The 13,810-nt window shown below is 36.2% G+C and overlaps 1 protein-coding gene across 8 annotated transcripts in view; it reads left to right on the top strand.

Annotated features, from left to right (window-relative positions):
• The window catches only part of CCDC91 (coiled-coil domain containing 91), a 132,187-nt gene that overhangs the window by 21,546 nt on the left and 96,831 nt on the right, over nucleotides 1-13,810 (top strand). For all 8 annotated transcript variants that reach the window (XM_051628772.1, XM_051628744.1, XM_051628782.1 and 5 more), the window contains 3 exons: nucleotides 8,139-8,296; nucleotides 11,023-11,211; nucleotides 13,087-13,191. In XM_051628772.1, coding sequence (XP_051484732.1) covers nucleotides 8,139-8,296; nucleotides 11,023-11,211; nucleotides 13,087-13,191 — 452 coding nt within the window. The remainder of the gene's footprint in view (nucleotides 1-8,138; nucleotides 8,297-11,022; nucleotides 11,212-13,086; nucleotides 13,192-13,810) is intronic.

Raw genomic sequence — 13,810 nt, 5'->3', positions numbered from 1 at the left:
CGTATATTCTTACTTTTGAGTACAGAAGGGCTGTTACAAATATTGAGAAGGCATACAAAAAGTAAACTTAAGACTAGGACTTGAAGATGTTACTTGATTAGATTTCTTTGACCGTGATAGTCTTTTAGTAGCTTTGCGTGAGGAGGGGAATAATCCTTTTTTACTTAAGCAGTTTTAAAAGTTAAAGATTACAAATATATATTACACGTCTTTTATCTCAAGCAGAAGCGGAAACATTATGGAGCTAATTTTATTTCTTTTTATAAATGCCTGGTGATTGGATTTTAATAACTGAATGAATGCTCATTGATAGTGGATAAATGTACAGGATCAGTAGAACTAAAAGATTAAAGAAGTGTTACTGGTTGGCAACTGATTTTGTTGTGAGAATTTATTCTGGTTTCACTCCTTTCATAAAAAAACACAAACAAAAAATCACTTTAGCAGCATTAGGAAAAAAAACAGCCCACATCTTATTCTTTGGTCAGCAACTCAAGTTTTCTGCCTGTTATATTATTGTGCTGAATAAATTGTGTGAACTAGTTGTAGTTTTAGACATGAGAAGGATTTGTCTTAATGTGAGCTCTCCATAAATCACATTTGTCAAATATGTCTGTGTTGGTTTATTTATGTCACTACAGGCTTTCATCCATTTCAGAATAATTAGTTCTATTTGTCATTGAAATAAAAGAAAAAAATAATATGGAAGCTGTATTTTCCCAAGCAAGTTTGTTACTCATCTCGTAATTTTAACTGTTATTAAAAAATACTGCTGAAATTAATTAGCATGTTTTAATGTGCTTAATTAAATTACATCCAATATAACTTTGCAGTGTCTGTCTCATGAAGTCTGTTTTAAATCTAATAAGGTGTGTAGAATTTAAATTATTTGTAAGTAACATGGAAGGTTTGTATATCATTTGTGAATGACACAGAAGTATTGGGTTAGGTTGTACCAAGGTATTTTAAGTATTTCAAAATTAAAAGAAATGCTGTGCATTCAGAATATTTTATTACTATAAAATCTTAGCATGACTTTTTCATGCAAATGTTTCTGTGAATAAATTAATTTATTGCAAGAGTCAAGATTTTAATAGGATCAATCAGAATGCTTGTTAGGCATTGACTTATAAGTTAATATCTTTAGTAAGAGAAATAACTGAATTGTCTGCCCAGTGTTATTTATATGTAAGTTGTTCTTGTCTTTGCTGAAAAATACCAGGTATTCAAATGTATTATGGTGCTATTGAGATTATTTTCATACATTTTGAGTGTGATACCATTATATACACACAAGATTTAGTGAACATTATGGAGGAGGAGTAAGTTACTCATCATTTTCCTTCTCTTTTATGTTTGTTAGATACAAAAAAATATAAACCAAAATACTGCAACCTGTAAGAAAAAAATCAGAAATTATTTCTAGGGCTCCCATATTGATTGCAGAGAAAAATTTTTCCCTTTAAATTTGTCTTGGGCTTCTTTTTGAACACTGATTTCACTGTTTAAATAGACTTACAGTGTGATGAAATGTTTATTGGTATGTGCAAATAGGCTTTTCTGTCGGGTACTTCAAATCAGAAAATGTTTATTAATTGTGGTTGCTAGTTCAGAATTGCGAGGGGGAAAAAAAGAATTTGTTAAGCAAAAATATTATACAATTCTTTACCCTTCCCCCTGGACAGTTACCAAGAGCATGCACTTATTTCTCTTAGGCTTCTTTAGCAGTTTCACCTAACAAGAAAACACTGCTTTTATTCTAAATGGTAAAAGGTAGAATAAATAAATAAATACATTTAATTTTTTTCTCTCATGTCTGCACGTTCAAATTAGAAGCCAGCTGTTCTGGTTTAGTGGGTTTTTTGGCAGCAGGGAAAGGGCCCCAGGGGTGGCTCGGGTAAGAAGCTGAGAAGCTCCCCCTGCTCCAAACCCAGCCAAGGAGCCATTAGAGGGACAAGAGATGCGCCTCTGCCATTAACGTATACAAGAGCTGAGGTAACATCTGAGCAGAAAAGCACTTAAGGGAGAAGAGCTGAGCTGGAGGGGCAGAGCAGTGCTGGTGGTTGGTGAGGAAGAAGGGGAAGAAGGTGCCCAAGCAGAAGTTTCCCTGCAGCCCATGGCGAGATGGCAGCTGTGCCCCTGCACTCGTGGAGGAACGTGGTGGAACATTCCCTGAAGGCACCAGGAGGGGTGAACTTTGCCACTGGACCTGGGATGTTGTGGCCAGTGGATTTGCTGCCATTGGACTCTGTGCAGCAGTGGAAGACCCCAGGGCCAGGGGAGGTGGCTGTTCCCGAAGCAGCCCCTGACTCTGTGGGAAGCCCAGGCTGGAGCAGCTCCGGACCTCGTGGGAAGGACTCATGAAGGAGAGGTTGGTGGAGGACTCTCTGCCATGGGAGGGACCCCGTGGGGAAGCAGGGCAGGACTGTAAGGAACCCTTCTTCCTGAGGAGGAAGGAGCAGCAGGAACCACCAGCCTGTGAAGTGACTCTAAACCCCATCCCCTGTCCCCCTGTGCTGCTGGGGGGAAGGAGGGAGAGAAACCGGGAACAAAGGGATTTGGGCCTGGGAAGAAGGGAGGGGTGGGGTAACATCTGCAAGCCCTGCTCTGTGTGTGTCTGTGTCCTGGGTGTGTGATGAGTGTGAAATTAAATTGTTATTTTTTCCCCAAGTTGAGTTTGTTTTGCCCGGGACCTTGATCGGTGAAGAACCCTCCTTGTCCTTTGTCTCAACCCATGATCTTTGTCCTCATCTCAGCCATGTGGCTGTTCCTTTGTTGTTTTGTTGTGCCCAATCCATGACACCATCATACTGGGTGCTGTATAAACATGGAAATAGAAGGTAGGGCTGGTCTGAAGACCTTAACTCTGTGAGAAAGGATGCATTATGATTATGATAGAATGAGCAAGTAGTGAAAGAAAAAGACACTTCTTCCAGGTGTTTTATTATTTGCATTCACAAAATAACTTTTTTCAGGAAACAAAAAAATTAGTTATGCTCTTCTCAAATAATTTAATTTATTGAGCATTAACATTAATATTTAAACTGAGGGTTTTTTAATACAGTGGCCAAATCTAACTTTGAATGTGGTATCACTGACTTCAGAGATGTTAGTGGGGGTAGCTTGATAAATTTGTTATATTTAAGAATGTAACTCTCAAGTATTTTAGACTATAGAATTGTCCTTGCAACTGATAAGCAAGATACTTCAATGAAATAAATAATTACTTACCTTAGTTTCTTATTTAGATGCTTAGTGGAAACATGTCAAACAGAACTAGGGGACAGGAACACAGCTGTATGGAAGCCAGTGCTAAGATAAGCACCTTAATTCCACTGTTTTACAGACCTAGGTGACCTCCATTTGTTTAACGGGAATATAATCAGTCCCTGAACTGGAGAGCTGTTCAGCTGCCATACGGCTGAATTCAGCTTTTAGGGTTTGCTTGTGTAGCTTCTTTGTGTCCCTCCATTGCAATGACTAAGTCTCTACTGACTGTAACACTCATGTAGCAGTTTAAGTTTACACGTCTTAATCTGGAGCCATATCACATTCCCAGGTTTCATTGGTTTGGCTGTTTACAGGGTAAAACTTAAATTTTCTTCTATCATTTGGCCACATACCTTAGAAGAATTGTTAGCTTTTATATGTGGCCTCCAATCTGTAATGATCCAAGGGGTTTTTATGTATTATTTTTTGACTGAAATATTCTTTCTGTACTTCCTGGAGCAAAGGTGTTGGAGGAGCTCTGTTTATTCGTTTATATGTTAACTTCTTTTGGGAATCTTTTCTATGCTTTGTGTCCTGTCAATACACTTGCTTTCTCTAAGAAGATCTGGAAGCAGCATTTGTAATTTTGAAGCTCATGATTTACCCTTTGGATTAATTTTACCAAGTTTTATGTTTGATTGGATAGTGAGAGCTCTCAAATCCTGCTTGAATAACAAAACAACCCTCCAAATTGCTGGAGAAGATTTTTCTCCTTGTTCTAATATACTTTTGTTAACAACGCAGAGGGAATGTATGTACGCAAGGTCTATTTTTCATGTTTCAACTAAGAGTTCAGTATTTCTAATGGTGGTTTTTTTTTCAGCATTGAAGTAACATGTTTTGAAGTTTATACAATATGTGAGAGTGATCTGCACTGGTGTGCAGACATAGAAACAGATGTGCATGGCTTTGAAGGGTGATGTTTTCAGCTATTGTTTTGAAATGGTTCTTTTCAGTTGCTTCATAAGAAATTTTGGTTTTCTGCAGAATCCTAACATCTTGATTTGGGAGGGATGGTGGAGAGGAGGGAAATACTACAAAATTAGCATATCCCTAAGGAGATTGGAGGGAATTGGTTTCATCACTTGGTGTGATTGAGTAGCGTTCAAAGGTCTTTGTTTCTAATGGTATACAGTCTCATTTAAGTCTGCGATGGCCTTGTTTTTTGTTTGCTAATATTTACAACACTTAGGGCATGCTACTTTGGAAATGAGTCATATAACTTTTCAGATCTGACTATCTGGAGTTTACATATGGTTAAAAGATTGTCTTGGTGCATGTTTATTAGATTACATACATGCTTATTAAATTACCTCTTTCTCTTCCTTACAGCTGCCAAATTGCTTCAATAGACAGTCATATTGACTGTCTATTTGATATAATTTTGATAGTTTTCCAGAAACCAGTTTCTTTAAAACCAAAAGAAACCAAAATGAAAACAACACCCCAAACATTTCTTATTGGCATATTGGGGGTCCATGGTCAGCTATTAATGTATCCCTCTGCTCATTCTTTAAGCAGTGTAACCCCTTCTAACAGTTGTATTGAGCTAACAGCAGTGTAAGTGCAGGAAAACTTTGTCTGTTTTGAATTAAACTTACTAATTGTTGTGTGTTCTTTCATGGGAAAAGTTTTGTTTGTTTTTTTCACAGATTCTGTTCTGCTTTCATAAATGAAGTTGTTTTCCACTGACAATGATGAGTTATTTGTATTGTTTTTTAGAACGCATTTGACATACTCTATCATGTGCTAGTTTGCTGTGTATTGGCAAAAGTAAATTGGTTGATATATGTAAAGACAACAGTCTTTTTCAGTTTGTTTTTCCCTCAGCTGCTTATTCAGCATTCTGCAGGCTGTAGATCTCTGTTCTAGCTCTGATGTTACAGTTGATAGAAATTCCTGCCTCGTAGAATGTTAGTTTCCTGTCTCCTACAGTTGTGCTTGAGTTGTGAGGCTGGGATTTAATCAGATCACTGAAATTTGGATACACAAAACCAGTCTTAAACTTTCTATTGGAATGGTACTTTTAACTTAAAGTGTTCAGTGATACGGTTATTATATACAGTATAAATGAAAAGGTAATTGATTTGTGCCATCAAAGATGGGTAGTTGAGGATAAAAATTTGGTTTTTATTCCTTGTTTGTTTTTTTTTTTTAACAACTGAAACCTACATGTAGGGAAAATGTGCTGCAAGGAGTTTGCAACATTCTGCATGAGTATGTAAAACAATTACCATATGGGCTTTTGCTCTGAGCCCTGCTGATGCATCATCTCTTGTTGCTGTATATAAATAACATCCATTTAGTACTTGTTACTCATGTTTATTTTTTTCAGCGACATTTTTCATACCTAACGTTTCCCTTCTGAAGCTCAAAACTATACATACAACTCATGTGGAATGTTGATTTAACAGTTCATTTTCATCCTGTTGGTTTTATTTTCAGAATTTCTGATTCCCCAGTGATTTTAAGAATTGTTTTAGCTTCATTACTAGGGTAAAGATACAGAATTTTTCTTGCATGAACAAGATTGCAGATTGTTCCTTATCTCTGCTTCTGTTAACAATATGCATGGTTTGTCAGTTCTTATGTACAAACCTATGATAACATATTCTTAGTATTTGGTAGTCAAGGGTTCAGAAATGATCATGTTTTTTTTAAAGTCCAGTTCTAGCGATATCTGCATCTGATTTCAGCCTTCTTGGGCATATGACTTTTTCATATACCCATAATTGAATACATGCTGCTTTTCTTTATCATGCTACAGCTTTGATGAATGAATAATACCAGTTTTATTTGGAAATTCATCAGGGCTATCAGACTCCTGTCTTGCTAACTGAAGAAGTTAGAGGAGGTATCTTGCATCAGGACAAGATAATGTGGAAAAATATCTTGTCATTATTATCAGAATGGCTGTGTATTATAGCAGGTGGTACAGGAGTTGAAGAGGAGAGGATCTCTAAAGTGGTGCTGACAAGACAAAATCCATACTAGATGTTCTTCAGGAGTTTTATTTCAGCATTAGCCTGGTTCTGTGGACTTGAATGTCCATTAGTTGTTGGAGTCGAGGCAGGTAATTTTATCTGAAGCAAGTTTTTGTTTCAGGTGTTCTGAAACTGTTTCATTAGGATAACTAAGGCATGGTAAGCAGGAATGATTGAGGGGTCATCTTCATAAGCGAATTTTGAGCTGAACCAAAATTGTAATGCAATTTCACCAGTATATACACAAGAGGAATTAATTAAGAGAGCTTGAATTACAGACATAACACATGTAATTCTAGGAATGTCTAATTTTTGAATCTTTAGCATTGCTGAAAGTGAAACGAAGGCTTTGTTAAAAAAAAGATGTTTAAATGATACCTTGGAGAGTTGCCACATTTTCTTGTCTTCTGCAAGATCATGTATTTAGTTGAATAATTTTAAACCACAGTGTTCAGAGGTGGTCACCAGTTTTTGCTCCTCATTTCCTAGGCTTTATTTTGACAATTTAAGAGGTAGGTTTTTGTTTCTCTTTTTTCTTTCCCCTCAAAAAGCTATGCATTCCTTATGCTAACTGGAATCACTGAAAACTCAATTTGATTGTAGACGGTTCCACATAAATCTGTATTATCTGAAAAAAAAGAAAAAAAAATTTGTATCTAGTATTGGATACTCCAAAACATGTGAATACCTTAAGCTTTGATCTCTGTGAGTCTCCGTTCCTCATCTGTATTCAGGCTCAGTGTCTGTTTTTTCTTTGTTCATATGTGAACTATGCCTAACATACGGTGATCATCAGCAAAGGATGACTCCAAACACCACAAATATCTGTGCCATGCCAGGTTTTTCCTTTTGAGTTGACAGTTTTAGTATGAGAAATAGCTTTTCTGCTCAGTCACAATTGCTCGATACAGTCTTTAGTTGGTTTTCCATCTGTTGGAAATTGATTAGGCCAATATATACACTTGTTTGAGCTGTGTATGCACACTTGCACATTATTAAACAGTGATATTGAGAGAGACTGAGCCTTGCTCTGGCTAGTGGCATCTTTTATATTTTACCAGATTTGTAACAATAAAATAAGCTGCTTTTTCTAAAGCAATTGAATATACTTTTTTATCTATTGCAAAGGCATACCTGTAGCTGATCACATCAAAGTTTGCAGGACTCTGCTGTTAAATTAAAAATGTATGCAAAACTTTCTCTTCTCCTTTTAATTTAATTTATGTCTGAGTCTTTCATAAAAGTGCTCAAGTTTCTGTTGTACCACACTAATAATGATGTTCAGGATTTTTGGCATAAATGGAAATTACTATGGAAGAGCTCTCACTCCAGTGTTAGACTTAAGTTTTATTAGCTAGAATCTACTTAGTTATCTTTTGATCTCTTACAAAAAGTAAAACTGATTTTAGCATGTGTCTTGGTAAGCTGTTTCTGTATAAGACATACAAGAGAGTTGAGGATTTTTCTACCTTTAACATTTATAGAACTTAGGAAATTGCAAGTATGGTTTTAGAGTTGACTTAAGCTGATTAAAGAGCATGCTAGAGCTGAACGTTTAAGAGAATGAAAAGAGAAAAAAGTTAAAACCTGCTGCTTTTGGTGGCAATTGTCTTATCAAATCTCTGTGTAAGTTACAAGTCTAAATTTAGTGTGACTGTACAATTTTGAATGTCCTTAAGTTGATGGTACTCAAAAATACAGGAACTTTGTATGGAAGTACTCTTCAGTGCAATTAGATGGTAAGAGGTACATAGGCTTATGTGAGTATGACTGTACTTATTGCTAGTGTGACTGGTTTTGCTAAGTATACATTTCGAAACCAGAATTATTTTATGAATGTTAATTCGTATTGTGTGTATTTCCTGTTCTTATTTTCTGCATTAGTATCTGAAGTCCATGTATCTCCTGATGTTCTTCTTGAGCACTCTGTGCCTTCTTCCTGCCTGGTTCCTTCTGACTCATTCAGTTTATCAAGTGGTAATGTGGCAACAGCTATTCAAACAGCCAACAATGGTATAAACCCAGCTGTCCTGGAGGAACAGGTAAAACCACTATTTTTGTGTTTCAGTATGGGAACCATATGTTTTAAATATCCTAGCATTCTGGTTTTTTCTGTGCAAATTTAGGTTGAATGGCCTTTTAAAAGCAGAAAGTCCCTGGATTTCTGTGAAACAGACTTTGAAGTAAAATAATTTTAAAATTATGTTTAGATCCTGTAACTGGGAGACACCATTCTACTTTGATGCAAACTGCAAGAGATATTATTGTGTTAAGGACTTATTAATAGTTAAAGGCGTGCTGATAATGTTGGGCATGAAAGTAGGAAACAATAGGAATGTTCTCTAAAGAAAACAGTGTTAAAGCTGTAAAGATTACAGCTGTACCTATATGTCGTACTTGTATGTTTTCTCAAGTGGTTTTAGGAATAGACAACTAACCTTTTAATCTTGACTTAATTACAATTAAATTAATTTAGTTTTATATTTGATTGTATTTAACTTTATTTTTTCCCCTGCATTACTTCTCAGGTTTGGTGGAGTTTTTTGGTTTGGTTTTGTTTGGGGTTTGTTTTTTTTGGGGGGGGGGTTGGTTGGTTTGGCCTGCTGCTTTTCCAAAGGCCATCAACTCTTCTTTTTGCCCTGAGTTGCAACCAGATCTTTCTATTCACCTTCTTCCCTGCTGGCTCATCTTTTTGGCACAGGCAGATGGCCTGCTGCTGTGCCTTTAAAACTGTGTTCTGGGGAAAACCTATTAAAAAGTAGGGAGGAGATGTGCCCAGATGCAAATGGTACCAAAGATATTTTCTTAGAAATCTAAAAGTTGTGGAGTATTTTATTGTGAGGGGAGAGTGTTTTCTTTTTTGACTGATGTCAGCCAGGTTTATTTTCTGTATTGAAAGCTCTTCATCTTCCTTTCGGACAGTGTTTAGCTAAGTAAATTTCTATAACTGTCAGGATAAGCAAAATATGGTTTCCTTCAGCCACAACAGATCCTACCCTTTTTGATTTTGACTAACTGTGGAACGTCAATAACCTGTATCTTTTCTTGTTGGAACTAGGCCAGCAGCTTTAGCTTGTTTGTTCCCTGGAAAATACACTTTGGATATTCCAGAATACTAGGGCTTAGGTGTATTTTTTGAAACTAAAGAGTCATCTGGTTAGGTAATCTTATTAAAAATAAGAAATAGACTTTGATACTTCTGAATAATTATGTGTACAGGTTCTAGTTGTAGGCCACGTTTCAGTCTTTCTGATACTGTGCTGGTCAGCTAGTGTAAGACCTGTGGTTCCCTAAACTCTTTTTAATGCAGGAAATAATACAAACTAAAGAATACAACATTAGCAAGTGTTAGTAAAGGCAGAAAGGGAGTTGAGAGGAGGGCCTTTGAAATGGAGATCATACTTTGCACTTTTGGATAATACTAAAGGAAAATGGTTGGCATAAAACTATAGTAAAATATTCTTACACCTGTTAGAGGAAGATGTTAGGAGAAATCTGTTCTTCTATAATAGTGTCTTCAGAGCCTCTTGAGGTTTCATGTTATTCAACATTTCAGGTTCCAACATCACAATTTTTGGCAGGGTCAGACTCTAATCTTGAGTAGTACTCAGAAGTAGAATTAGCACATCTAGCATCTCTTTACTTCTTACAGAAGGGGAATTCAGAGTACAAACTGCAGTTTTCTTTCTGTATGTTTTGTTTACTGAATCTTATGTACCTGTGTACAGTCAAGATATCAGCTTTTTTTTCCTGCTTCTTTCTTTGAGTCCTTTGAGAGGTATTTATTTGAAATCAGTATATTATTTGTGCCTGTTGTGAATTTTGGTGTTAAGGGAATGGATTGAATCAGAGCAGTCAAACATCTCTTAATAGACATTGAGATGCTCCTTTCATCAGCCGTCCCCAAATCTTAAGTGCTTTTGACTTTCATATTATTTTTTAAGAAGTGGCAGCTGAAATAAATGTACTAGCTTTTTCCTTTGAAGTTTCTTTGCTGCAATATAAACAAGATTTTTGCCTTTTTGTTTTCTTTTAAAGATGGGGAAAAAAACCTTTGCTTTTGTTAATTGTACTAGAAAATACTTTAAACCTCACCTAATTTATTTTTGTGCTTTTCTGAAAATACAGGGTTATTAGTGTTTCATGTGTTTTGGATTGTGTATTCTAGAAGCCTCTTTTTCAGTTTTTGTACTTCTGCAGTTCACTGAAATAAACATGAACTGAATGTTGTAGGCATGTCCCAATTACTTTTTTTCTGTTGGTCTAGCCTTAAGGTGAGATATTTATTTATTTAGTATTCCCTTCCCATGGCTACTGTTTGCAGTCTGCATTGGATGAAAGCATGGAGTGACTAGTCCAAGAAGAGTTTATTTCCTTGTAAACTGATGCTTTGAGACAGACGATTCAGTTTCATTTCTGTCTCTTTTCACTGCTTTTGAGTATTTGACCTCCTTGGAAGTGGAGGTAACTGTGCCATCCTCCTTAATAAAACCTTCTCCTAAAGTATTCTTGAAAAGCAGTTGAGGAGATGGAAGGATTGATGTGAATCCATCTAGAATTACTAACTACTGTTCCATTGTTGAGCTTTCTTTTTGGCCAGCACATCCTACATATGAGAATGTGAGTGGCCAATTTCAAAAAAGTGTGGTTTCAAAAATGTAACCCGAGTATTTACAGTTCTTGATTTCTGTAATGTCATCTGAAAATGAAAAATGACACGACTGGAATCTTAAATTTCCTTTGCCGTTTTGTTTCTTGCATGAATTAGATTCAGTCAGATATTCTGGTTGCCTCTTTGAATGTAACAGAAGACAAAACCTTGGTTACATCAAACATTGCTTTGGTTGATGCTGAGACACAGAAAGCAAATGAACCAAAGAGCTACCTTCAACAAGCTGTTGCAAACCTAGAAATCAAGCTTTCAACTGCTGAAGAAGAAAAGTTAAATATTAAAAAGGTATGAATAGTTTTTTAATTTGAAATATTTGGCATTTATATAGGATTTAAATAGAGATGGAGCTGGGAAAGACTTGCAATGCATTTTTGTAGAAATTAGCCTTTTTTTTTTCTTTTTCTTTTTCTTTTTTTTTTTTTCCTGGAGAAGGAAAGAAAAAAAGACAAAAAAAAAAGACAAGTTTTTTTAGCTTGGAGCCATGTTGTTAGAAGGCATTGGTCACTGAATTTCAGTGTGTCTTTGGCTATCTTTATGACCATATCACATAGAACTTTTTCTGGGAGCTCTGCTAGCTAACTTCTTGATACTCCTTTTGTCCTGAACATGATAGAGTACTGAACAGGGCTATGCCTGTAGTTATGTATCTGAGTTAGCTAAAAGTCACTGAGGTGTGGGAGAGTGAATTTGATTTCTACTATTCTTCATACTGTTCCTTGATAGCTGTCAAGGTGTACTAGGAAAGGAGAAAAATGATGTGTTGGAAATGAAAATTAGAGTAAGTAGAGGCAAAGATGAGGGAAGCTGGGATGGATTGAGTTTACTACAAGTTAAATATGTAGAAGAGAGCTGGAAAGGAAGTGGAAATAGAGACTCTAAGAGGAGATAGGTTGAGAACTAGGCTCTGAAGTGAAGAAGTGTTGCACAATCAGTTTCCATCTTTACAGTTGAATCAAAGACTTTGAATCTCAAAACTGTTTTTAATATTGGGTCCAAAAGCAGGATTGAAGTGAGCAGACCTACTCTTTCTGTCCTCCTCATGACCCTCTCAGTTGTGCTTTTGTTTGAATGTCTGTACAGTGATCTGGCAGGCCATTTGTTTCTGTGCTGGCTTCCTGCGTGGCTGCAGAAATAGTTGTTCTTGAGCAACTGAAAAGGTGCCAACAGCTTATGTATAGTAGGAATGAGTTTGGTAGGAGAAACAGCTGCATTAAGAAATAATAAAAATCCTTAGCTCTTTGTATAGCAAATAATTTTGAAGTTTATTGTCAGTAGAGTCATTCTCCTTCCTCTCTAGTGGTTCATGTTGGGTGGGCTTCTAGCCTGGCTCTCTGCAAGATCACAGAATATTTAAAAATTGTATTCATTTTGGAGATGTAGGTAGAGAGATAATTGGGGCTGTATGTAATGGGATTTCTGCCTTTTTAGTGAAACCTTTTGGAAAAAGTACGTTTCATATGCAGTTTATTATTTTTTTTTTTCCAAATGTAGAAAGACAGAACAAGATATTAAAATATGGAAATAATTAAAACAGAATAGTTCCAGTTGGAAAGGGCCTACAACAATCATCTGGTCCAACTGCTTGAGTGCTTCAGGGCTGACCAAAAGTCAAAGCAAATTATGAAGGGCATTGTCCAAGTGCCTCTTAAACACTGACAGGCTTGGGGCATCGACCACCTCTCCTGGAAGTTGGTTCCAGTGTTTGACCACCCTCTCAGAAAATAAATGTTTCCTAATGTCAAGTCTGAACCTTCCCTGACACAGCTTTGAACGAGTCCCATATGTCCTATGATTGGATCCCAGGAGAACAGAGCAGCCCCTCCTTTTCCATTTTCCCTCCTCAGGAAGTTGTGGAAGAGCAATGAGGACACCCTTTAACTTTCTTTTCTCCAAACTAGACATGGTGACCTCAGTGGCTCCTCATAGGACATACCTTCCAGGAAATGCCTTTGATTTTAAATACCTTATACTTCTTGAAAATATTATCTCAATTTAAAGAGTGCAATCAGAGTTTGCCTGCACAGCTCTTTCTCTGTGTATTATTATAGCATGTGTCACAGTCTTAAGAAATTAAATTAGTTGGAATGATGAGTTGAATCTGTATTTTCAGAATTCGCAAAAGTCTGCAACTTCATATAATTTATTTTGTAAACTTTACAGGAATTAGAATGTTTACTGGAAAAACATAGTGTTCTAGAAATGGATTTCTTGAAAGAAAAAAAAAAAGAAGTAATTTCACATAAGGATGATTACAAGAAGCTCCAGGTAACTTCTTTCATGTAGTATCTTTCTTTTTTTCAGGAGGGTGTTGTATATTTATGTCCAACATATATACTCTGTAAGTATCCACGGGCCTGCTCCAAAAACTTTTGAATTTAGAGAATTTCTAAGGTCTTTAGATCAGAGCCTGACCTGTGACATCAGTGGGGAACGTGGGTTTAATAGCACATTTGCATAAGTACATTATTTTACCTCAGATCACTCAGCCTTATTATGATCTGCTACTTAGAACAAATAAGAAAAACACTTGACACAGGTATGTGTTTAACAGTATGACTTAGCATGTTCTGGAGCAGCTATGGCCAGTGATTTTTATAAAGCATTAGCTAACTTGAATATGGAATACTTTGTGTTGCATAAAAATCTGTAAAGTGTAAGGAGATACTAGACATTGGAATAAAAATTGCTTTCATTTCAGAAAGCAACATTGTTCATTAGATACATTTATGAAGCCTCACATACAAGAGAAGTTTTTCATTTTCAGTGTTGTAGCAGGACAAACTAAATATTATAGACTTAAAACATTTCAAAAGGTTCTTGTTGGTAATTCAGCTTCACTGATTTTTTTAAAATTTTTTTTTGCTGCTGTGGAAGTACCTACTTC

The sequence above is a fragment of the Apus apus genome, chromosome 1, assembly GCF_020740795.1.
Source record: "Apus apus isolate bApuApu2 chromosome 1, bApuApu2.pri.cur, whole genome shotgun sequence".
In the NCBI taxonomy this organism is placed as follows: domain Eukaryota; kingdom Metazoa; phylum Chordata; class Aves; order Apodiformes; family Apodidae; genus Apus; species Apus apus.
The sequence above is the reverse complement of the archived record's forward strand: the minus strand, read 5'-3'. Positions and strand labels throughout refer to the sequence as shown.